This window comes from Cervus elaphus, chromosome 9 (assembly GCF_910594005.1).
Source record: "Cervus elaphus chromosome 9, mCerEla1.1, whole genome shotgun sequence".
Lineage (NCBI taxonomy): Eukaryota > Metazoa > Chordata > Mammalia > Artiodactyla > Cervidae > Cervus > Cervus elaphus.
The window spans coordinates 72640803-72667546 of NC_057823.1; the positions used below are offsets into that span (position 1 = coordinate 72640803).

The 26744-nt window shown below is 40.9% G+C and overlaps 2 protein-coding genes across 3 annotated transcripts in view; both read right to left on the bottom strand.

Moving 5' to 3' along the window:
- Window positions 1–25588, bottom strand: part of C1QTNF2 (C1q and TNF related 2) — a 58818-nt gene extending 33230 nt beyond the window's left edge. Inside the window, exons 1-2 of the mRNA XM_043913459.1 lie at window positions 25535–25588; window positions 24616–24693 (exon numbers count right to left, since the gene is read on the bottom strand). The gene's annotated coding sequence lies outside the window, so the exon portion shown is untranslated. The remainder of the gene's footprint in view (window positions 1–24615; window positions 24694–25534) is intronic.
- ZBED8 (zinc finger BED-type containing 8) lies at window positions 20120–25597 on the bottom strand. 2 transcript variants are annotated; one of them, XM_043913456.1, is made up of 4 exons: window positions 25535–25597; window positions 24616–24693; window positions 23801–23842; window positions 20120–22553 (listed from the first exon to the last, which is right to left on the bottom strand). In XM_043913456.1, exon 4 carries the CDS (start codon window positions 22502–22504, stop codon window positions 20720–20722), a length of 1785 nt encoding a protein of 594 aa, XP_043769391.1. In that variant the 5' UTR covers window positions 22505–22553; window positions 23801–23842; window positions 24616–24693; window positions 25535–25597; the 3' UTR covers window positions 20120–20719. The 2 variants fall into 2 exon arrangements, with proteins under 2 accessions (XP_043769391.1, XP_043769390.1); XM_043913455.1 differs by lacking the exon at window positions 23801–23842.
- Window positions 25598–26744: the final 1147 nt, after the last annotated feature.

Below are 26744 nucleotides of genomic sequence, written 5' to 3' on the forward strand. Positions count from 1 at the left end.
TCATTGGGGAATTCGGGGAGTCCGTATGGCTCAGTTACAAGGTGACGAAGATGCTTTAGCTCTTCCTGTAATAGTGACACAGGTTCCACCCAGACCTCAATTCCCACATAGAGGATTAAATTATGATTATAACCCTTTACCTTTTAAAACTATTAAAGAGATCAAACAGGCTTGTACTCAATATGGAACTAATTCTCCTTATACTATGGGATTGATTCAAGGTTTGTCACAGGCAGAAAGACTGATCCCTCATGATTGGGGGATGGTTGCTAGGACCTGTTTAACTACTTCTGAATTTTTACAATTTAGGACATGGTGACAAGATGAGGCTAGTCAGCAAGCTCATAGGAATGCAGCCGCCAATGCCCCCCACCCCCTGCCCCGTTAACATTTCTTTAGAACAATTGATGGGATCTGGTGCATATTTTGGGATTCAGGCCCTTAACAAAAGAAAAACTAGAAGGTTTAACCACATTAGTTAATGAACAAAAAGAATTGGGACATGTCATAGAATCTACCAGCCCCTGGAATTCCCCTGTTTTTGTTATAAAGAAAAAATCAGGAAAATGGAGAATGTTAACAGAAGCTATAATTGAATGGTTATTTTTACCTCATAAACAAGTAAAATTGCTAACCACCTATATAGATATGATCAGCAAACTGATTTTTTAAAATACGTAATCGTACTCAACATCTTTCCGTATATGATCCACATAATATCGTCCCTCTTTCAAAGGAATAAATTGAAATTTATATATGCAAAATATTGAAAGGCAAATTGCTCTCTAATTTTATAGGTAATACTGTCATTTTCCATCATCTAAACTTATTAATTTTCTAAAAAAAATACCCTGATACTACCCAAGATTACTAAATCAGACCCTATAAAAGATGCTGATATTTATTTTGCAGATGCAAACAAAGATTTTAAATCTGGATATTTCGGCCCTATAGGAAAAAATTTGACAATCCCAATATTCTTCTGTACAAAAAGCTAAATTAGATGGTATTCTTACTGTTTTGACGGATGTAAATGCCCCCATTAATATATTAGTTTCTGATTCCAAATATGCTGTAAAAGTCACATCTCAGATTGATTACAATCCCTATGTCCAATCTAATAATATATCAAATATTTAAAAAATTACAGTCAGTAATAAATAATAGGACTTATCCTTTCTATATTACCCATATTCGTTCCCATAGCCAACTTCCTGGACCATTAGTGGCTGATAATGAGACAATAGATACCAAACTTATCTCTTTTATGACACCCACTCAATTTCATGAATTAACTCATACAAATGTAAAAGGACTACAATATAAATTTAAAATTTAACTGCAACAAACATCATTGCTGTGATACCATCTCACAATGCCCTACATGTCAACAAACTAACTTCATCCCATCTTTACCAGAAGGTGTTAATCCTTTAGGATTATACCCCAATGTTATATGGCAAACAGATGTAACTCATATGCCATCTTTTGGAAATTCTGGACTATTGACACGTTTTCAGGAATGATTTTTGCTTCACATCATGTAGGAGAGACTACATGTAGGAGAGACTCTCCATTGCATTTCTCATTTTAAACAAGCCTTTGCATATATGGGACTCCCCAAAACTATGAAAACAGATAATGGCTCAGTCTATAAAAACCATACTTAAAAATTATTTTTTGAAGATTCGTCAATTCAACATATAACTGGAATTCCCCATAATCCTCAAGGTCAAGTGACAGTAAAAAGAGACCACTACACATTAAAACAAACATTATTAAAAACAAAAAGGGGGAGAGAGGTATGGATTAGGGCCTAACTCCCCTAAAAATAAACTTGCTGTAGGCTTCTTTATATTAAATTTCTTGGATATAAGGGGAAGTAATGAAAAGCCAGCAGTCGAAGTACATTGGGATGAAGTACAAACATCTCATGAAATAATTGGTAAAAAAAGAACAAGCACAGACAGTTCACCAAAAAATAATATGGGAGGATGATAAACAGTGGAAAACAGGGCTTACGCTTAAACAAGGACGAGGTTATGCTCTTATTTTGACAGAGGACAATGAACATCCGTGGATCCCAAAATGAAAAATCCAGTATTGGAAAGAAAAGTACATGGTTTTGTTATAGCCATGCTTTCCGGGAAACAAACTCACTCAGAAGGACAATGCAAATAGTGGAGTGCAGTTTATTACATCGGCGGGCCCAAGGCAGAGTCTCCTCTTAGCCAAGGGCCCCGACCAGGGATTGTGAAAATCTTTTATACCCCATGTGTACGGGTCCAAACCCACCAGCCCAAATCCCTTGAGGCTTACAAAGGAAGGGTAAATACAATCACAATAACCCCATCATTCACGTGTTATGTGTTCAAACAGTTAATAATCAATAAGCCTGTGGTTACATTCCGATAGACACTGTCCGGAGGCAGGGGTGATTAGTGTCTGTTTTCTCTTAGGCAATGAGTGACCTGGATGTGATCTTCAAGATTCCTCTGCCCAGATGGGGTCTTATCCTTCCATTGTCATTCCCACAGGTGCTAAGCACAGAGTTCAGAGTCCATTGGAGAGGCGGCCTAGCACGATCAGCACGGACAGGCCTGAGATGGGGTCCAGGCCCTATGAATTCCTTCTTCAGTTTGACTTAGATCCCCTGTTTGAGCCACCAATTGAAGCCATGTCTCAATTAATACTTATACCAGATCCATCCAAAACTAAACGGACACAGACCGCCATTCTACCCACATAGGGACAAATAAAGAAGCTATCCCAAGAAGCTGAAAAGATACTACATAGGCGAAAACTTCCTAAAACACCTGACAACCTGTTCTTGGCCATGGTAACATTGTTAACAATGGCGGTAAGTGTACAGGCTAGTTCCAATTATTAATATTGGGAGTGAGCTTCCCCGGTGGCTCAGATGGTAAAGGTGTCCGCTTGCAATCGGGGAGACCTGGGTTCGATCCCTGGGTGGGGAAGATCCCCTGGAGAAGGAAATGGCAACCCACTCCAGTACTCTCGCCTGGAAAATGCCATGGATGGAGGAGCCTCGTAGGCTACAGTCCATGGGGTCGAAAGAGTCAGACGTGACTGAGCGACTTCACTTTCTTTCTTTGTATGTTCCTAACCCACCTCTATTACGACCAGTTACATGGGAAGATTCAACAGTTCCCATTTTTGTGAATGACTCAGCTTGGCTTCCTGGCCCCTATGATCAAAGTCTCCCAGATAAGCCAGAAGAAGCAGGATATATATTAAACAATTACACTATTGGGTCTGCAAGTACCCCCATTTGCATTGGACATGGAGAGATCTATTTAAAAACAGATTATCAAAAATGGTTATCTGTTGTTAAATCTACTAAGGATGATAAGACTTCCTTTTTTCTTGTAACCACTCTCACATTTTTAGAAAAGGAAAATAACATAATACATTATAGTCCTCCTGATATTCCAGAATGTATCATGAGGATAGGACATGGAATAGAAGATTGGATACAATGGAATAATTGTAAAGGAGCAGAAGGCCATCTATTGATCAACACTACTGAAGGTCCCATAATTGATTAGGGACCCAGAGAGACTCCAAAATTAAAAGACACCAATATCCCCAGTCCTTGGATATACCAAGGGACCCTTCAGTTCAGTTCAGCTCAGTCGCTGTCATGTCCGAATCTTTGCGACCTCAAGGACTGCAGCACGCCAGGCCTCCCTGTCCATCACCAACTCCCGGAGTTCACTCAAACTCATGTCCATTGAGTTGGTGATGCCATCCAACCATCTCATCCTCTGTTGTCCCCTTCTCCTCCTGCCTTCAATCTTTCCCAGCATCAGGGTCTTTTCCAATGAGTCAGCTCTTTGCAACAGGTGACCAAAGTATTGGAGTTTCAGCTTCAACATCAGTCCTTCCAATGAACATTCAGGACTGATTTCCTTTAGGATGGACTGGTTGAATCTCCTTGCAGTCCAAGGGACTCTCAAGAGTCTTCTCCAACACCACAGTTCAAAAGCATCAATTCTTCAGCACTCAACTTTCTTTATAGTCCAACTCTCACATCCATACATGACTACTGGAAAAACCATAGCCTTGGCTAGACGGACCTTTGTTGGCAAGTAATGTCTCTGATTTTTAATGGGACTCTTAATACATTTGGTAATGAATCTTTGGTTTTGCATGGAGTAGGATTTGCCCTTCCCTTTCCACATCTAGTTCACTATCCTATTCATAATGAGATATGGAAAATACCTATGGCTTTGAAAACTCTTGAGACATGGAATGGTTGATATACTGAATATATTTTAATGATCCTAAAACAACTTTTACAAAAAACTCTACTCATAATATCCAAGCTTGTGTTAGACTTCCTTTTATATTCATGGTTGGTCCAGCTAATTATGATAAAATTACAGGACTTATAAATTGTTTACAGTGTTCCTTTTACACATGTTTAGATAATACTATCCCATCCAATGACAGCTTACATTCTTAAAACTAGAGTGGACATTTGGATACCAGTAGATTTACAAAGAATCTTGGCAAGAAAGTCCTACACTGTATGCCATTGAAGAAATTATTAAAGGTTTAAAATGTGCCAAAAGATTCATTGGAATGCTTATAGTTGCTATTTTAGGTATTATGGCTATCACTACCACTGCCACAGTGGCTGGAGTAGCTTTACATCAATCTGTTCAAACAGTACAGTTTGTACAAGAATGGCATAAGGATGCTGACATTTTATGGTCCACTCAACAAAAAATAGATGGAAAATTAGCTTCTCAGGTGGCTGATCTCCAACAGACACTAATACTGTTGGGAGATCAACTGGTTCGTTTACAAAAGCAGCTAAGATTAAAATGTGATTGGAATTACACCTCTTTTTGTGTTACAGCACATAAATACAATCAGTCAAGGTTTAATTGGGACAAAATCAAGCAACATTTATTAAATCAAGAAAATATTTTTCTAGATATTCAAGATCTACAACATGATATATTAAAAACCTTTAATAAAAAGTTGGATATAATTTCTGGATCTAATTTACTTGCTACTATTGCTAGTGGTATATCCTCTCTAAATCCTCTTCAACAGATGAAGCCCTATAGATATGGAATTATGTTAACCTGTGCTATAATTTTAATTGTTTTCTTTTGCTTCTGTGTAGTCTGGAGAAGAACAGCAAGAAGACAACAACATCACCAACAAAAATTAGCCTTTCTTATAATTATTTCGCTTGCTGAAAAACAAAAAGGGGGAGATGTAGGAAGCAAGTACAAGGAAGAAAAAGCAGACCCCAGGAAAGGCGTGCGAAAGCATTATCAATCTTGCTGACCAGATACCTCAAGACATATGACTCTTGAATTAAGTCCAAAGGGAACAGAAAAACATCTTGAAAGCAGGATGTGTGCCTGGAGGTGAGAAGCCATCATCAGTCTGATCCATGACCTGGCGTCTCTGAGTCAAATGGTTTTTGTATCTGGAGCTTTATTATTTAGACAGCAACCTAAGTCATTAGTTAAAAGTAAATCTTTCTTAGTTAATCTTTATGTTACATTCCTAGCCTATCTTTAACAGCCATATGGCTCCATATGCTTCTGAGAGCACGTTCTCTCTTGTATGTACTCCTCTGCCTGAAAACATATAATAAAGCTGACTTGATCAGTTTGGGCATCTTCACCTTGGAGCAGTGTTGGTCCCCTGACCCTCACTTTCAATTCTCTTGTCTTTCATTCTTTTGCCGTATTGCGCTTTCACGAAACCCTGGCTTGTTAAGCCAGACTCGACAGGTACCTTGGGGGGGACCCAAGTGTCTGCTGGGAATAACGATGACTACAAGGACTGTGGGGTGAGATGCCTCCTTCTGAGTGCTCTGGAGTGCTTATAGAAAGAAAACACACTCAGCCCTTTAACATCTCAGCTCAAGTCCCAGTCAGAGAACTAGAGAGAGTCTATGACAGCCCCTAAAGGTATCTCAGATCCATCAGTTACTAACTCAGACACAGGATTTCACTGTGAAGGTTGCAGAATTTAATGTAGATTGAGTTCACAGCTGATGTCCCTCAGTGAAAGGATGAGTATTGAGGAAGTGTCCTCAGGATTTGGAATGAGGACGTCCAGGTGGACTCAGATGAAACTGAGAATTTTAACCCCTAAGTCACTCTGAGCCTTCCCCTTCTGTGTCTGAGATTAGGCTTCCTTTGCTTGAAGTCCCTGTAATACCTTCACCTGAGACAGGTGACTGAAGGAGATACCTATACTCTTCACGACCTACCTTACTGCTCTTTGCTGCCATTAAACCCATAACTAGGGTCAGATCCAGCATATTCCAAGGCAACAAGTACAAAGTCTGAACCTGGAGGAAAGAATGTATAATCCAAAAGAACTACAAGATTTTTCTAATTTATATAGGCAGAAACCTGGTGAATAGATGTGGGAATGGGATTCTAGGAGCATTAGACCAAAAAAGGCAGGATATAACAGGCCAAATGCACTGATATTGGTATACTTATCAGGGATTCTGGACTTAATATGTGAGCGTGTGTAAGAATTCACTTACTTTGAGAACTTGGACTGAACAGTGACCTACATATAATGAGTTTGAGATCCCAGAACTTCCCTGGCACAAAGTAGAGAAAGGAATTCAGAGACTTGGGGAGACAGAAATGTTGGTAAACTTGTATGTATGACCTTTGAACTTCCCTCACCCAATACCCCCAGTGCTATATGGTTCAAGAGGGCCCAGAGGGCACCCCTTCCCTGAGATACTGAGCAATACATTAGTGAGATCACTGATATCCTCAAAAATCTCTGTGGTGGCTGTTCTCTGTGGGCTGGTAGGATGGTAGAAGGTGCTGCCACTGAGATGGGTTCATGGATTTTGGTGGGGTCGATAGGATCCTGGAGTAGCGAGGGCCACGTGGCAGTGTTCAGTCATGAGGGATAAGGTAGATGCACTTAAAGCACAGCACAGACAAGATGGAAATCAGAATGTTTTGACCCACAGGGATTGCTGATAGTAGCTGTGGCGGTTAATTTTATGTGTTGACTTGGCTGGGTCAGCAGGTGCCCAGATATTTGGTCCAACATTATTCTGGGTGTTTCTGTGAGGATGTTTTTGGATGAGGTGAACATTTGGGATGAGGTGGGCTTTCAGTAAAGCAGACTGCTCTCCAAAATGTGGGTGGACCTCATCCAGCCAGCTGGAAACCTGAATAGAACAAAAAGACTACCCTCAAGCAAGAGAGCATTCTGTAGATGGCTGTCTTTGGACTGGAGCTGCAGCACTGTCTCTCCTGGCCCTATGGTCTCCTGGCTCACCCTGTAGACTCTGGACTTACCAGCCTCCATAACTGTGTGAGACAGTTCCTATCATTAATCAATCAACCCTACTGATTCTGTTTCTCTAGAGAGCCCTGACTAAAACAGCAGCTAAATGGTACGGCACATCTAGGAATGGAATAGATAGACAGTCTACTAATGTACTGCTTGATCTTTATAACAGGAAAAGCATGAGGTCTGGTGCCCAGAAATCTGATTGAAGTCACTACAGAGAGAATCAGAATCTCTCCTCCAGTTTCTAGACCTAAGTCAGTTGTCAGATCCAGAGCCCCTTGATTGAAGGACATGTTGAGTTCCCTTAAGAACTCCACAACAAGGCTTCCCTGGTGGCTCAGTGGTAAAGAATCTGCCAATGCAGGAGATGCAGGTTCAACAGTAATCTGGGAAGATTCCCCCATGCTGCAGAACAACTAAGCCTGGAAGCTGCAGCTATTTAAGCTTGTGCACCCTAGAGCCTGTGCTCCACAATGAGAAGCCACTTCAGTAAGAAGCCCTCACACTGCAAAAAACAGCCCCCACCCTCAGCAACTAAAGGAAAACCCATGCAGCAATGAAGACCCAGCACAGCCAAAAAAAAAAAATTAAAAAAAACAAAAACTCCACAACATTGCCACAAGTATATACTAGAGACTTCCTTCAATACTTCCTCAGAGACCTGTAGTCTTCAACAGGTGATTTAGGATTATGAAAAAAGGAAATCCTCGGTCTTTTAGGGATTAAATAATAGGCACTCACCCTGAATTAAGGCTAATTCCTGGGGTCAAAATACTACAATGGTCCTCCAGTTACAGTGAGAACCGGTGGTGGTCAGGTAATGAGTGCAGTATTGGCCCAAGCTAAAATTACAGAGAGCCTAATAGGTCTGTGAACCCAGTGGTTATATCTCTAGTTCGTGAATATGTAATTGGAATAGACGTACTCAATTCTGGCAGAATCCCCAGATTCACTCTCTGATCCATGGAGTGAGGGCTATTATGGTAAAAAGGGCCAAGTAGAAGTCCCTAGAAAGTCCCTTCCCTATCAGGGTGTGTGTGCTTAGTCTCTCAGTTGTGTCCGACTCTTTGCCATCCCATGGACTGTAGCCCGCCAGGCTCCTCTGTCCGTGGGATTCTCCAGGCAAGAATACTGGAGTGGGTTGCCATGCCCTTCTCCAATATATCTTCCTGACCCGGGGATCAAAAAAGAGTCTCCTGCATTGCAGGTAGATTCTTTACCATCTGAGCCACCAGGGAAGCCCCTCCCTACCAGACTAGTAAATCAAAATGTTACCACATTCCTGAAGGAAAGTGCAGAGGATTAGTGCTACCATCATAGGCTTAATACGTATCACACCCCCATTTAAATTCAGCTGCTTTTCCTGTGCATAAGGTTGTCAGATCTGGACAATGACTGTGGATTACTGTAAACTGCACAGATGATGACTCTAATTGCACCAACTGTTTCAGATGTGTAACTCTACCAAAGAGAATCAGCATAACCCTTGGCATATACCAGTAGTGATCTGGCAAATGCTTTTGCCCCTCTATATCAACTTAACTCAGATGACCATTATATCTACTACTGTGGGCAAGAAGAAATGGAGTAGCCCTCACAGTCAACAAGAGTCTGAAATGTAGTTGCTGCTGCTAAGTCATTTCAGTCGTGTCCGACTCTGTGCGACCCCACAGATGGCAGCCCATCAGGCTCTGCCGTCCCTGGGATTCTCCAGGCGAGAACACTGGAGTGGGTTGCCATTTCCTTCTCCAATGCATGAAAGTGAAAAGTGAAAATGAAGTCGCTCAGTCATGTCCGACTCTTTGCGACCCCATGGACTGCAGCCTACCAGGCTCCTCCGTCCACGGGATTTTCCAGGCAAGAGTACTGGAGTGGGGTGCCATTGCCTTCTCCACTGAAATGCAGTACTTGGATGCAATCTCAAAAACGACAGAATGATCTCTGTTCACTCCAAGGCAAACCATTCAATATCACAATAATCCAAGTCTATACACTGACCAGCAATGCTGAAGAAGCTGAAGTTGAATAGTTCTATGAAGACCTACGGACCTTCTAGAACTAACACCCCAAAAAGATGTCCCTTTCATATAGGGGAGTGGAATGCAAAAGTAGGAAGTCAAGAGATACCTGGAGCAACAGGCAAATTTGGCCGTGGAGTACAAAATGAAGCAGGGCAAAGGCTAACAGAGTTTTGCCAGGAGAACACACTGGTCATAGCAAACACCCTCTTCCAACAACACAAGAGAAGACTCTACACATGGACATCACCAGATGGTCAACACCGAAATCAGATTGCTTATATTCTTTGCAGCTAAAGATGGAGAAGCTCTATACAGTTAGCAAAAACAAGACAGGGAGCTGACTGTGGCTCAGAGCATGAACTACTTATGGCCAAATTCAGACTTAAACTGAAGAAAGTAGGGAAAACCACTAGATCATTCAAGTATGACCCAAATCTAATCCCTTACAATTATACAGTGGAAGTGACAAATAGATTCAAGGGATTAGATTTGATAGCGTGCCTGAAGAATATGGATGGAGGTTCATGACATTGTACAGGAGGCAGTGATCAAGACGATCCCCAAGAAAAAGAAATGCAAAAAGGCAAAATGGTTGTCTGAGGAGGACTTACAGATAGCTGAGAAAAGAAGAGACGTGAAAGGCAAAGGAGAAAAAGACAGATATACCCATTTGAATGCAGAGTTCCAAAGAATAGCAAGGAGAGATAAGAAAGCCTTCCTCAGTGATCAGTGCAAAGAAATAGAGGAAAACAATAGAATGGGAAAGACTAGAGATCTCTTCAAGAAAATTAGAGGTACCAAGGGAACATTTCATGCAAAGAGTGGCACAATAAAGGACAGAAATGGTATGGACCTAACAGAAGCAGGGGCTATTAAGAAGAGGTGGCAAGAATACATAGAAGAACTATACAAAAAAGATCTTCACAACCCAGATAATCACTATAGTGTGATCACCAACCTAGAGCCAGACATTCTGGAATGCAAAGTCAAGTGGGCCTTAGGAAGCATTACTATGAACAAAGCTAGTGGAGGTGATGGAATTCCAGTTGAGCTATTTCAAATCCTAAAAAATAATGTTGTGAAAGTGCTGCACTCAATATGCCAGTAAATTTGGAAAACTCAGCAGTGGCCACAGGACTGGAAAAGGTCAGTTTTCATTCCAATCCCAAAGAAAGGCAATGCCAAAGAATGCTCAAACTACTGCACAATTGCACTCATCTTACACACTAGGAAAATAATGCTCAAAATTCTCCAATCCAGGATTCAACAGTATGTGAACTGTGAACTTCCAGATGTTCAAGCTGGAATTAGAAAAGGCAGAGGAACCAGAGATCAAGTTGCCAACATCCGATGGATCATCGAAAAAGCAAGAGAGTTCCAAAAAAACATCTACTTCTGCTTTATTGACTATGTCAAAGCCTTTGACTGTGTGGATCACAACACACTATGGAAAATTCTTAAAGAGATGGGAATACCAGACCACCTTACCTGCCTCCTGAGAAATCTGTATGCAGGTCAAGAAGTAACAGTTAGAACCAGACATGGAGCAACAGACTGGTCCCAAATTGGGAAAGGAGTATGTCAAGGCTGTATATTGTCACCCTGCTTATTTAACTTGTATGCAGAGTACATCATGCAAAATGCCAGGCTGGATGAAGCACAAGCTGGAATCAAGATTGCCAGGAGAAATATCAATAACCTCAGATATGCAGATGACACCACCCTTATGGCAGAAAGTGAAGAAGAACTAAAGAGCCTCTTGATGAAAGTGAAAGAGGAGAGTGAAAAAGTAGGCTTAAATTCAACGTTCAGAAAACTAAGATCATGGCATCTGGTCCCATCACTTTATAACAAATAGATGGGGAAACAATGGAAACAGTGAGAGACTTTATTTTTGGGGGCTCCAAAAATCACTGCACATGGTGACTGCAGCCACGAAATTAAAAGACACTTGCTCCTTGGAAGAAAAGCTATGACCAATCTAGACAGCATATTGAAAAGCAGAGACATTACTTTGCCGACAAATGTCCATCTAGTCAAAGCTCTGGTTTTTCCAGTAGTCATGTATGCATGTGAGAGTTGGACTGTGAAGAAAGCTGAGCACCCAAGAATCGATGCTTTTGAACTGTGGCGTTGGAGAAGACTCTTGAGAGTCCCTTGGACTGCAAGGAGATCCAACCAGTCCATCCTAAAGGAAATCAGTCCTGAATATTCATTGGAAGGACTGATGCTGATGCTGAAACTCCAATACTTTGGTTATCTAATGCAAAGAACTGACTCATTGGAAAAGCCCCTGATGCTGAAAAAGATTGAAGGCAGGAGGAGAAGAGGGCAACAGAGGATGAGATGATTGGATGGCATCACCGACTCAATGGATACGAGTTTGAGCAAGCTCTGGGAGTTGGTGATGGACAGGGAAGCCTGGAGCGCTTCAGTTCATGGGCTCGCAAAGAGTCGGACACAACTGAGTGACTGAACTGAAATCAATTTCAATGAATACCACAAGCAAGTTGTTTTCACCTTGCAGAACCAAGAGATCACCTTCACAGTTCTGCCCTAGGGCTACATTGACTTAATGTCTGCGATAAGCTAATCTGCAGAGATTTTGATGATCTTGCCATTTCACAGATCATCAAATTTGTCCCCCTCACTGATGACTGACAGAAGGATCTGATAAGAATGCAGAAGAAACTACTTTAGATGCCTTAGTAAAATGCATATGAGTCAGAGAGTGGGGGATAAACCTCATAAAAATTCAGGGACTCATACACTGTGGTGAAGTTTCTAATGTGCTAATGGTCTGAAGTATGTTGCAACAGTCTATTCCTTTTTTAAAAAATTATCTTAAAAAAAAATAAAACAAATAAATAAGCAAAAAGCAAAAAATTGTCTTTTTTAGTTGAAATATATTCTGACATAACATTGTAAATTGGGACTCCCCTGGTAGTCCAGTGATTAAGACTTTGCCTTCCAATGCAATCAATCCCTGGTGGGGGAACTAAGATCCAATGTGTCTCCAGGAGGCCAAAAAACCAAAACATAAAACAGAAACAATACTAACAAATTCAATAAAGACTTTTAAAATGTTCTACATTTAAAAAAATCTTAAAAAAAAAACATTGTAAGTTTAAGGCGTACAACATGTTGATTTGATACATTTAAAAATTATGTTTGCCATTGTAGTGATGTTAGCACCTCTGTCCTGTCACATAATTATCATTTCCTTTTGGCGATGGGAATAATTAAAATCAGTTTCTTAACAAGCTGATGATTGTAACACATCGTTGCTGTCTACATTGCACTAGTCCTTTCAAGGTACCTCTCCTGCCACTACAACAGAGGCACAAGGCTTGATGGGCCTTTTTGGCTTTTGGAGGCACCATACAGCACCTTTAGGTGTCATTCTGACCCGCAACACTGCCAGTGAAGACCAGAGTGCCAACAGGTTCTGCAGCAAGCCCATGCTGTAGTGCTTGCTACTCTGCCTCCTGAGATACAGCAGATCCAGCAACACCTGAATGTGGCAAATACGGATTCTGCATGGGTTCTTTGGCAAATGCCCATAGGGGAATGGAAGCATAGACCCTCAGGATTTTGGAGCAAGTCCATACCTTCTCTTTTCTTCACACCCTCTTTTGAAGACTGCTATTCTCCTCTTGAGAAATAGCTCTTGGTTTGCTACTAGGCCCTGTCAGAAGTGAACACATGACCATGGGATTGGGTGCTGTGTGATCCAGCAAGTCATAAACTGGAGTGGGCACAGCAATCATCTCCCTTGAGCTGAAAAGGGTTAGCGATCATGCAGGTTTGGAAGGCATAAGCAAGTTGCTTGAAGAGGTAACCCAGCTCCTGTGACAGTTACTCCTCCTGAAAGCCTTCCTTTCCTCTCAGTCTGTAACTCCTGGCTACATGGGGAATTCCTTAGGACCAGCTGACTAGGAGGAAGTAATTTAGGTCTGGTTTACAGTTTTTTCTGCCCAATATGCTAGAATCAGCTGGTTGCTGAAAAAAACTCTGTAGCATTACCATTCCAATCAGGTATGTCTGTGAAAGATCCTACTGAAGGGAATCTTCTCAGGGAGCAGTTTTGAGCAGTACATTTGATTGTCTAAACTGAGCATGATCCAGAAGTATGGATCTAAACTCTAGTATTCAAGGTCAGTTACTCTTTTCTTTTTTAATATTTATTTATTTGGCTGCACCAGGTCTTAGTTGTGGCACACAGGATCTTTAGTTTTGGCATGTGGAATCTAGTTCCCTGACCAGGAATTGAACCCAGGTCCCCTGCATAGGGCTTCCCTGGTGGCTCACAGTAGTCTGTCTGCAATGTGGGAGACCTGGGTTCAATCCCTGAGTCGCGAAGATACCCTGGAGAAGGAAATGGCAACCCATTCCAGTGTTCTTGCCTGGAAAATCACATGGACAGAGGAGCCTCACAGGCTACAGTCCATGGGATTGCAGAGTTGGACCTGACTGAGCGACTTCACTTCCTTTTTTTTCACCCCTGCATTGGAAGCGTGCAGTCTTAGCCACTGGACCACCAGGGAAGTCTCACTCATGGTATGATGGCTGGGGAGGGTCTTGGAAAGAAAAGACTTAAGAAGACAAGTGACAAGAGGGTCTGGGGGTGAGATATATGGAAGGACCTCTCAGTGGGCAGCACTGAAGGTAATTGTGCTCTGGAAGAATGTTCACCAAAGGACTGTGCAAACATGAGAATGCACTCTGAAGACATACAATTACAGGGAACACGATTAACCAAAGCCCTAGCTGCTGTCCTCTGATGCACACCACCGCACCTGGGCTGGTTCACACTTCCCACGAGCTGTTCCCAGCCAGTGACTGACAGAGGCAGGGATACTCAGTTCAGTTCAGTTGCTCAGTCGTGTCCGGCTCTTTATGACCCTATGGACTGCAGCACACCAGGCTTCCCTGTCCATCACCAACTCCCAGAGTGTACTCAAACTCATGTCCATCACGTCAGTGATGCCATCCAACCATCTCATCCTCTGTCGTCCCCTTCTTCTCCTGCCTTCAATCCTTGCCAGGATTAGGGTCTTTTTTTTTTTTTTTTTTCATTTGGCAATGATAACCCTATATGCAGGACAGAAAAAAAGAGACAGAGATGTATAGAACAGACTTTTGGACTCTATGGGAGAAGGCAAGGGTGGGATGATCTGAAAGAATGGCACTGAAACATGCATATTATCAAGTGTGAAACAGATCGCCCGCCCAGGTTGGATTAGGGTCTTTTCCAGTGAGTCGGTTCTTCACATTAGGTAGCCAAAGTATTGGAGTTTCAGCTTCAGCATCAGTCCTTCCAATGAATATTCAGGGTTGATTTCCTTTAGGATGGACTGGTTGGATCTTCTTGCAGTCCAAGGGACTCTCAAGTCTTCTCCAACACCACAGTTCAAAAGCATCAATTCTTCGGTGCTCAGCTTTCTTTATAGTCCAACTATCACATCCATACATGATTACTGGAAAAGCCATAGCTTCGACTAGATGGACCTTTGTTGGTAATGTCTCTGCTTTTTAATATGCTGTCTAGTTTGGTCATAGCTTTTCTTCCAAGGAGCAAGAGTCTTTTAATTTCGTGGCTGCAGTCACCATGTGCAGTGATTTGGGAGCCCCCCAAAATAGTCTCTGTTTCCATTGTTTCCTCATCTATTTGCTATGAAGTGATGGGACCGGATGCCATGATCTTAGTTTTCTGAATGGTGAGTTTTAAGCCAGCTTTTTCACTCTCCTCTTTCACTTTCATCTATGGCAGGCCTATTCCTGTGACAGCTGCCTTTGGCTTGAGGACTTCCTATTGGCCTTGGTGAGCCTACATTAATGAAGAGGAAGCTCTCAATAATCAAGAGGACAAGATGATATACTTTGCAGTGATGGGTCAGCCTTTCTCCGGTCATCCTAATGATTGTCCTATGTGCCCACATACAGCAATGGCCACACTGGCAAGAATGGCTGCTCAACAACATGCACCTCCCTCCACCAATACTGTCCCACTGAGAGCCTGAGCTGCCAACTGCAGAGACCAATACTTAGCCCCAGACATGGGCACCTGGTGGTAGATCTACTACATTAGATCCCTTCTATCATGGAAGAGGCAGCTGCTTAGTCTCACTGGAAAAAAGACACACCACCTGGATGTGGCTTCGTCTTCAGTGCCTCTGCCAGCCTTATTGTGTCCTTGTATCTTGCACCACACTGTACCTTGTCAAGCGGCAGCAAAGGAGGGTCTGTTAGTCTGCTTGGGCTTCCAGAAGAAAATGCCATAGACTGACTGGCTTAACCAAGAGAAACTCCTCAGTTATGGAGGCCAACAAATCCGAGATCAAGGTGTGGCAAGACAGGTCTCATTCTGACCTCCTTTCTTGGCTTGTAGGAGGCTGCCACCTTTCCATGTGCTCACACGATTTCTTTGTGCACTAGAGATACAGGGCGAGACTTTCATAAAGGCATTAATCCCATTGGGCCAGGCTTCCACCCTCATGACTTCATCTAAACCTAACTTAACTCCCAAAGGCCACATCTTCAAATATTATGCATTGGGGTTATGACTCCACCATATGAATTTGGAAGTGGACACACACATTCATGACAGAGAGCGGCAACATATTGACAACCTATGGTATTTATTGGTCTTATCATGTACTTGATCACTCTGAAGCACCTAGTCTGTTACAATGAGAGAATGACCTACTTAATACTCAGTTACTTGCAATTGGGAAAAACTAATCTAAAAGCTAAAGTTCTTATAGGATGCAATTATGCTTTGTATTGGTCACCAATGAATATACTTTTTTTAATCCTCCAAGCCGGAATACATTAGTTTGGGAATCGGGGTGGGCACCTAATTCACAGAATCTTTGCTTCCCATCCCTGCGACTGTGGCTCTATTTTGGTAGTCTTGGTTCCCAAGGGGGGAATGCTCTCACCAAGGGACCTAACAGTGTTTCTACTGAATTGGGAGTTGAGACTACCACTGACCATATTTGGCTTGTGTCGTGGGGGTTAATGCCAGTGGGCCTGAAATTGGTCTCTTCAAGGCATGGCATGTCCTGATGGATGGTGCTGTTTTGTAACCATGTATCTGAAGAGTTTTAGGGTGGTTTGTCCCAATTTATTTTAGTGTTTATTGTAACAGTGAGATAGACGATTTATACCTGAGACTTCTTTTATGCCCACTCAAAAAAGTTGGTTGTTGGGGCTAGTTTTTAGGCAACAGAATAAACGGCACTGTTATTAAATGTGAGGAGTTAAGACTTCTGTTTCCTCATTCTGGGGAGAAGGTAAGCATCTTTATTTGTACAGAGGACAGTTACATCTTAAAAGAGCCACAAAGCTATGTTTATTTGTATAGAGATTCAATTATAGGATGAGCAGCCAAAAAGATGGTTACTAAGCTATTGTTTTTCGGCTTCAAACCCACCCTCTCTACTTCCTGTCATTTGCTTTGTCATGCTGGGGCTGGGACCTCACAAAGTACACTTCTTTATCACCCAGCTTTCTGTTAGGCCCTGTAAATAAGGGGTAAACAAGAGACGTGGTGGAAATCTAGAGGAAGGACCAGGGATTTGCTCCTTCCTCTTTTGCTTCCTACTGCTGACAATATCATCTGTGCAGCAATTCTTCACCCTGACAGTGCAAGTTACTTTAGAAGCAGCAGTTGGTTTAGGTTTTCAGTGTTTTCTGGAGCCAGCCTCATCATACATGCTTAGAGACAGCAGCACCAGCAGGCTGGCACCCATTCCCAAGACTTTTGAGCTCCTAAGACATTAATACCAGTCAGGGCCTCTTCCTCAGACACCTGAGTCTCATTTCCAAGGGACCCCTCATTCAAGCTTGTGTCAATAATGTCAGCCTCTTGTTTATCTAGCCCTATTGATGCTAGCTGTTTCGTGCATTTATTATCTCTGTGACACCTCAGTATCCCCTTTTGCCTTTCCAGTTCTCTAGTAGCAGGTCAGTGATTATTCAGTGATTATTGTAGATACTTTTTATTTAAAAATTGGTACAGTTTCTGTTCTTACTGGAACCTGTTGGATACAGGGACACCTATACATTTATATAAACAGATAACTATAGCAAAATGTTAAGTTTTTGAATCTAGAAAATAACCATATGGGTGCCCACTGTATTACTCGTCCAATTTTTTGGTATGTTTAAGACCTTTCACAACATAGCATTAGAGATAAAGGTCTCTTGAGTATTTGGATAAATATCAGTACCAGAGTAAACAAGTAAATCTGATAAAGGGTGAAAGTGTCCAAAATTCTAGGTTACATCTTTTGTTAGTAGAAGGAAATGATCCATAGGAACTGTGATTGCTCCAGAAACCAAGCTGATGCCATTACCAAAAAGAAAAAAAAAAACAACAAAAAGTCTATTTTTCTGTTTATATCTAGGAAAGGGTCTACTATGTCATATCATCAAAATTCAAAACTTAAGCAGATGAAATATGACCTCTGTAGAAAAAAATGAAAAGGTTCCCTAGGGAAAACTTGTCCAATTGTTTCATCTTATAGGGGACAAGTAAGAGTTGTCCAAAATTCATAGTAAAATTAATGAAGTCAAAACTTTCCTGTTAGCCATTCATAAAAGACTGGAAACCAAGTATATGAAATAAGTCTCTCGGTTGCATGTGACAGGAAACTGCAGAAAAGGGAATTCGTTTATAGAACTAAAAAGTTAAAAAAGTATAATGCATTTAGGTGCGGAAGCAATGTCGTAAGGAATCTCTCCTTTTCTTGGCTTTGTCTCTGCTGGCTTCACCCTCTGGCAGGGAAGTTGACAAATGGAAGCTCCAGACTCACACCCCTTTTCTAAAGATGTTGAAAATCAGATATTCGGGGAAATTGTAATGAGAGTGAGTTTGCTTTTAACCAATCATGCACTAAGAGTGACATCTGCTGGTCATAAAATTATGTCTATACTTTATACGCCTTGACTTCTTTTTGCAATTATCAATGACCTCATACTGTGAAAATATAAGAAAAGAAATTATTTCTTCCTTGGAAGAAAAAGAAACATATAGGACTTAAATCTGCCAATACACATACCACTGTAGATTTTTTAAATTAAAAAAAAAAATTCAAGTTTTCATTTTAGCAGACACTGCAGTCTCTTTCATTTGATCAGAGGAAAATGAACTGTTCTAGAATTTAAAAAAGAATAAAGAACTTGGTTAGCCATTGCCTTTAAAATGTCCTTTGGATTTTTGTTACAGAGCAGAAATTACTGAATTTAGTCTAAGAAAAAATTTTAGTGGACTAACGGCTGGCTATCACAACTCATTTGCTTTTGGCATTTCATCCTAATTTTGCTATTGTATTGTTAGGTCCCAGGCTTCATTCATGCCTTTGCTCCCATCCCTACTTCCTTCCTATCTTTAGATATGCATACATATTAAACTTCATGTATACTCTTCCAGATTTTTTCCTGTATTAGCTTTGGAAATTTCTCCCACTGCTCTTGATGTTAGATTATACTAGAAAAAATTAGGACTTATATTTTCTAACTAAAATTTTTATAGAAAAGAAGGGGTGTATTTATATTCATTGATAAAGCATTTTGGTGGATAGTGATAAAGTTTAGTTTTGTGTAGGAAATATAAATTTCAATTTGCATACTCAAATGCCATCTAAATTTGATAGACTTCATTCCCCTTCAAGTTAAAAAAATTTTTTTTCAAAAATGCTATGATTACCCACCTTAAAAACTTTGTGGACACCCCTGATTCTTTCCATGTGAGAAATTCCATGAGGGAAAAAATTCTCAATCAAATGGCTATGAAGAATCAACAGGGGAAATAAAATTAATACTGCCATGACAAAAAACTGGAAGTAGTAGGAGATGGATGCTTTATAAATTCAGTCCTCACACATCATCTAGAGGAGTCAATATATAAATTCTGACTCTTATAAGTCAAAACTGGCATATGTATATTTGGTGTAACATATTACTTAGATATTTTGGGGGGACCATAAATTGTTAAAACAGCAATTGTTAAGGTAACTGGGTAGGAAGGGGACTGTGGCTTTTCATTATATGACTCAATTCTTCTCCAGCCTTGAGCATACAGTACTTGGATAAAACTGTATGATTTTTATTTTTGAAGTAAAAATCCTAGTTTCTTCACATTTACAAATAAATCTAGCCAAATTATCGTCCAAGAAAGTATATTAACCTAGAGTCCCATGGGGACCTTTTTTTTGGTGGCCCTGAATTACTACAGTGACTTCATGTTAATTTCTCTATTATTTATATTTTGATCCATTCAAAAGTTTTGATCTTAGAAAAATACACACAGCATAAGGTATAAAATAAGTGAAGAAACTGGGGCAAAGGAAAACCAAGTGTAGGAAAAATAAGATGAGGTGAGAGGGAAAAGAATCCATTGGAACCATCTGGAAAGCTGGTTGAGAATGAAGCTCCTTGGCCCAGGCCAGTTAAATTAGAATCTCCTGAACAGAGCTCCGAGTGAGTGAAATAGCTCAGTTGTGTCTGACTCTTGTGACCCCGTGGACTGTAGCCTACCAGGCTCCTCCCTCCATGGGATTCTCCAGGCAAGAATACTGGAGTGGGTTGCCAAGATCTCCAGGGGATCTTCCCAACCCTGGGATCGAAACCGGGTCTCCCGAGTTGCAGGCAGACACTTTAACCGCTGAGCCACCAGGGAAGAACAGAGCTCTAGGGTCTCCTCTTTAGCTGCCCTGATGACTTGGAGTCTAGATGTAACTTAAAAGAAGACAAGGAGTGACTACCAAGACATCAGGATGTTTATTAGTGTCATGGAATTTAGAGCATAGAACTAGAGGAATGGACATTGAGACTAACTCCAAATAATACATGTAAAAATAAATCTTATATTAACTAGGATCATCCTTTCTTTCACTATTATATTTCATAATCCTCTTCTGATAACATTACCTCCCTAAAACAACCCTCAAGGACATGGGAGGACTCAGTATGTCATTTCATCCTTTGACTTTGACTTTTAACATGAGATGGTATATTCTGGGATGTCTTCTCTTTTTCTCTTGGCTCTATTCATAGCCTATTATACCAGGTAGCTTGGATATTCCAGTGCTTGGGTGTCTTTTTTATATGCATCACATCAAAAGGCTAAACAGATACCTAGAAGAATCCTATGTATTAATAGCACTTAATCTTTTCTGCTGCTTGTGCTCTTATTCTCAAAACATATTTTCACATCTCACAAGAAAATCGAAAGTTAAAAATGCTAAACTTTTAAAACATAGGATTTGGTATATCATAAATATAAAAGAGAGAGAATTATAGCTTAATTTTACAATGGACTTGAGAATATGTTAAAAATTATACACAAAAAGTTTGTCATTTTACAGTGACTTCTGCTGCAGCTGTAGTTTTTGTTCAATGATATCTGAGAAACGAGGAACTTTTTTGGAAATAGCCACACGGATATCATCACTCATATTCAAGCAGCTTCTGGGCTTTGTTTTAAAATGCAAAAGTGATGAAAATGCCAACTCACAAAGGTATGTAGTTGCAAATGGTATAAGGATTTCTAGCGCTGTCTTTGCCAGGCTGGGAAACACTGTGAATTGAGCACACCAGAAATCCTCAAGCTTCATTGTCTCAAATTCCATTAGGATTTGGCCACTAGCTCGTAATTCAGCAAGGTCATTTTTCACTACATAACCATCATCGACAAAGTCCAGATTAAAAAGAAATGGATCCAGTATCCATTTACTTGCCTCATCAAGATCTCCAACAGAGAAATAGCCATGGAAGAAGCTGCTCAGCTGTTGCAGGTGCAGTGTTATTTCAGCTGCGATGCATAAAGCTTCATTATCGGAAACAACAATTTCTTCAAGAAAAGGAAAGTTGGTAAAATTTCTTTTCTCAATCCGCTTTAGCCAAAATGGAAACTTCCTAACAAAGGCAGACAACTTCTCTCTAGCTGATACTGTGTTCATTCCAGTCCTTTGCATAGATGCACTAAGTTCATTTAGGTGTTTGAATAAATCTGCAAGGTATGCGAGGTGAACTTTAAACTCTTTGTTTTCAAAGCCATCAACTAAATTGCTGCTTTGGTGGTGAAGAAACTGATTTATTTCTTCATGCATTTCAAAAATATGAGTAAGTATTTGGCCTCGGGAAAGCCACCTCATTTCAGTATGGAAAAGGAGAACACTATACTCTATTCCAATTTCTTCAAAAAAAGCCTGAAACAGGCGATGATTTGGCGCTCGCCCTTTGATAAAATTTATTACCCTCACCACAGTAAAAAGAGCATCCCTCAGTTTTGTAGGCAATGTCTTTGTGACAAGTGTATGAGGGTTCAACAAACAATGTGTGATCACGATATGAGGTACCTCTTTTTTCACACAGCAAACAAACTCTGAATTTTCTCCTAGCATAGAAGAGGCACCGTCAGTACAAACAGAGCCGCATACATCGAGTGCTATCTTATGTTTCAAAAAGAAGTCTCTGAACAGGTTAAACACATCTTTTCCCTTCATTGTTAACTGCAGTGGTTCACAGAACAGGAATTCTTCTACAATCTCTCTCTCTCTTATGTACCGTACAAATGCCATCAGCTGACTGCAGTCATCCATGTCTGTTGTCTCTGCAAGCTGAATACCCACTTTAAGAGGACTGGCTTTGATATCTTCTAGAACTTGCTGTAAGATATCCTGGCTCATTTCATCAATTCTAGAATGGATTACATCATCTGATAAGGGTACCTGCTGAAGCTTCTTTTGTGCATCTGGTCCCAAAACTATTTGTGCTATTTCCAGTGCACAAGGTTTCACTAATTTTTCAGCTATTGTATGAGGATTCTTCTCCTTGGCACATAAATATGCAAACTGATATGATGCCTGTAGTAAGGCATCTTCCTGAGATGCAACCCCAAAGGTTTTCAGGGTTTCACTCTGATCAGCTTGTGCTGGCACGTGTTTCAGGCTACTGAGATCATGCCCACCTATACCACCATGCTGCCTGTTAAAATGGTCAGACAGTTTTGATGGCCGGAGGTCAGCATTTGAAAACACCGAGTTACACAACACACACTGTGGGCGCTGAGTTCCATCAATCTCTGTCATACAGGTGAACCAGTAACGAACATAGTCATCGTCCCACTTGCGTTTCTTCGACATGGCACCCCAAACTTCTCACGTAGTATTCCACAGATGTTGAAGATTTTTGCTTGGAAGTAAAATATAACCCAGACATTAAAAACCAGTGGCTAACTGAATTAAAACAAAGCCACTTCTCATGCCATCCTGTTATCTGTGTACATGTCAAGAAATATCCTGTAACATGTCAGTTCAAAGTAAGCCATGACAATATGACAACTTAAATTGAGCAAACTCACAGCTAAAGCCCTGGAACAAGCACCTTGCCAGCAAGTTATATATGAGAGATTAGGGCTTATGCAAATTGTGAATACCTAGTAAGTTCTCTATTGGTGAGCTGCAGTTATGGCTTACTTTGTTTTTAGTGATGTATATTCCAAACAAATCTGGTACATTTTGTATCCCCAGAAAAGGCATCTCACTGCCATCCCTTCCTCCATCCTATGCCAGAGATGCATGCACACCCCCCAGTTATGAACTAGTGAATGGAGAATGAAGTCTTCACTAAATACTCTAAGAAGGGCAGATTTTGACATGGTGGCTAGTTCTTTCTAATATATAAGGATTTAAATCAAATAGTCTATAAAACTCTTTTGATCCTTGAGTGTCTTTGACTCCAACCTAAGCAGAGAATTTCAAACAGGTCTGACTAAGCCACCTTTGACACAGAAACAGGATACGCACTATCAGTCCATGATTCACACTGTCATATAAAAAAAAGTAAAACAAGAAGCTCAGGAGAAACACAACTATTCTTGTTACTGAAATTTCAGAAAAAGTTCTCTCATAGAAGAAATGCCTTAACTGCTTCTCGGCCTTTTGGCTAAGATCAAATGTAGAAGAAAACCCTTAATTATAGTAGGAAAGGATGTGGAAGGCAGGCATTCTCTAGTTTAGTAAATAAATGGAGGAATCATCTAAGCCTCTTCCTAAAATACATATTCTTGGACCCTACACTCAGATATTCTGATTCCCTAGCTCTGGAGTAGGGGCCCCAAGTACGCACTCTAAATAAAGTGTTTTAGATAATTTTTCTGAATAGTACCCAGAACAGGAATCTCTTAATGAGATTGCCTATCACAATCACTTGGAGCACTTCTGAAAGAAAACATGTCCCTGCACCACCTCAGAACTACTACATCATCATTCTCCAGAAGTAGGACAAGAGAATCTAAAATAAAGTTGTCCAGGTGATTCTGATACATATCCAAGTACACACACAGATTTAGAGGAATGAACACACCCCCAGGCCAATTCCTAGCCTTATAGATATTCTAGGTTGCTAAGTAAACACTAAATGCTTTAACACCCATTTACCTTTTCTGAGTTGATGACAACTTCCTATGAAAGCTGAGGGACCTAAAAAGAAAGATACTTTTTTTTTTTTTTCTCTTTCTCCCTCCTGAGCAATGAGTAATGGTATAATCCACATGTAGGCTCAAATATACCTTAGAAAACAATTCTATCTCCCATATAAATGATTCCCAAAGTTCTGTGCCACAGAATGTGGCTGAAATAATGTAACAGGGGTACACTGAAATCCAAATACCCACTTTAGCCATAAAAAAATCACAGAAAGCAAGCCCAGAATATTTACTTAAAGCCCTAGCTTGCTAGAGGCTCTGCCAAGAATAACTAGTTGTAAAACATACTTCTATGTAACTAGTAAGTTGATTTGCCATATGATTGCTATCGACCAGTTGAAAACTGAAAGATGTCTGCCAGTCGGTAAAGACAATTTAGAGTTGATCTTAAGCTTTGTCAAGTGAGGAGACCATGGGCAGACTGTTTAGAACCTCTCCTAGCTGATAACAGCATTATGAGATGAACATAGAAAAATGCTTATCTTTCTGTATACTGTTATGTATATTTTGGGGGTACAGAGAAAGCGAAGGAGAAAGCTTTACTTCAAATGATTTTCTTTACTTCAGGTTTACTTCTAATGACTTCCAACTAGAAATTATAGGATGAGTTAAGAGTACATTCCTATCCATTCTATGCTACTCACATATATTTTGATTGAAGATTTACCTGTTTGGAACAAGAGAATTTTTAGAAAAATTCTTCTCCCTCCCCCTCAAAAAGGGAGAATAGGTAGCAAGAAGTTTTAAGATCCTCAAAGATGAACTTACCGCCCAAGAGGCTTTCTTGTGTTATAGAATCTCACAATTCTCACTTGTTCCTTTGTGGTATTTAGCAATCACAATACCCTAAAATATGTAAACATTAAAAAAAAGCATCAACTTATTAAGGAATTATTATTAACTGAAACACTGTGATAATGGTATGGTTGTGTTTTTTTAAAAGTCTTCATTATTAGAAACACAGACTTAATTATTTACTGGTGGAATGATGTCTGGGCTCTCTGAAATACAGTACTTCAGCACACACACACACAATGGGGGTAGAAATAGAATAGGACTGGTCTTGAGTTGGCTGGGTGATGGGCACACATCATTACACCGTACTCACTCTATGTATGCTGGAAATTTCCCATAATAAACAGTAAAATAAACAAAAAGGCTTACTTACTAAGATAGACATAATTAGTTTTCAGGAAGATTTTTTTTTGAGAAATTTTGAAAGCCATCTGAAGATGCAGAATGAAAGAACAGATACAACAGAGTAAAATGTTTTGCAAGTTTATGAAGGGTAAATATGAAACAGAATCACAATTGAGAGAAAAATCAGTTTTTCTGGAAGTAAACATTCATATAACAGAAACACCCAGGGAAGGCTAAAACATCTATTTCAGCAGTGACAACATCAAAGTGCAGCAGTAAACCTTAAACACCAAACCAAACACAATCAAACTTCTACCTGGCCTCTGCCTATGCCAGTCCATGGTAGGTGCAGGTATCCAGGGAGGCAGAGGGTTGAAAATTCACTATATTTACGTTATTAAAAGCAAAAGCCAGGAGAGAAGGTACGGGAAAGCAATAGCCGAGCAAATGCTTCAGAGGCAAACGCCTGGGATGTTGGCTTTGTCACTTAGAGGCTGGGACCTGTCCAAGCTTCAATCCCTCAACTGGGGATGACAATAGTACCTACCTTATAGGGTGGTTGGGAGGTTTAATTATGAGCGTGCATGTAAACGACATGGGCTCGTAACTGGCAAGGCTTGTTGGTGTATTATAAAGGACGGAGCATTTAAGAGGCTGCCCGGGCGAGCTAAGGACGCCGGTGGCGCGGGAAGAAGGCTGCTCGGTCTCCAGCCGACGGCTCCGAGACACAGGCGCAGGCCCAAGGGATGCTCGGGCTTCTTTTAGGCGCCCGTTTCGGGTTCCACTTCCCTCTCCGTTCAGGCTGGGGCTCAGCCTCCGGGCGCTGGAACTAGTCTAGGCGGCGGCTCCTCAGGTGCGACCCGGGGGCAGGACCCTGCGGGGCGCGGTATGATAGCTGCGCCCGCAGCGTCCTCCACTCCCGCCGCGCCGGGCTCCATCCGGGTTCTCCTGGAGCCTTCCCGCCCGCAGACAGGGCGAGGCGAATCCCCGCACGCAGGCGCACTGGCAAACGGCTAGGACCACCCCCCCCCCCCCCCCACCGCCTCCAGGAAGGAGCACGCGCGCTGGTTCTCTTTTCAGGTTGTGTACGTGGAGCTGGGAATTTTCTGCATCTTGTGTCTGCAGAGAAGATGCATCGTAGAGTCTCAGGGACGAAAGGCACTGTAAACCCACATAGTTCTGCTTTTTAACATTCAGAGCACTAGAAATAAAATTTTATATTGTCAGGCTTTGATCTTGGCGATTATGAAGCTCCAATAATTAACCATTTTCCTTGTGGAATCAATGAGGAAGAAGAGAAGGAAGTTCCTTTTACTTCCAAATTAAACATCCAGGCAAATGAGACAAGCTGTAAATTCTGTCAAGATAAAACGGGAGAGGATGGGCTTGTGTCCTCTTGCCCATGCTGTTTGCCCCCATCTCCCCATTAATTAGAGCGTGTGGGTGAATTTGCTAAGAATCATCATCCATCTTAGAGAAATGACTTTTAAGATTCTTTTAAACAAGACTTTTAGAGAAATAAACCCATATCAGATTTTAGAGAAAAACTCTAAAGTAGAAACTAGAAAATGTTGAATGAAACAAACCTAAATACAGTCCTTTTTCCTATTTTAGGGGTTTTTAATGAAATCACATTTTATTCATTTTGGTAGTCAGTCTTGTGAGAAGCATCCCACAAGCCTAGGGGAGGGAGAAGTGTCAAAAAATGTGGGACAGATACCTCATTTTCAGGTATTGAGGGTGAACCTGATAAAAAC

Excerpts from the sequence above, each read along its gene's own strand:
- ZBED8 (XM_043913455.1), bottom strand. The coding sequence starts at position 22,504 with ATGTCGAAGAAACGCAAGTGGGACGATGACTATGTTCGTTACTGGTTC.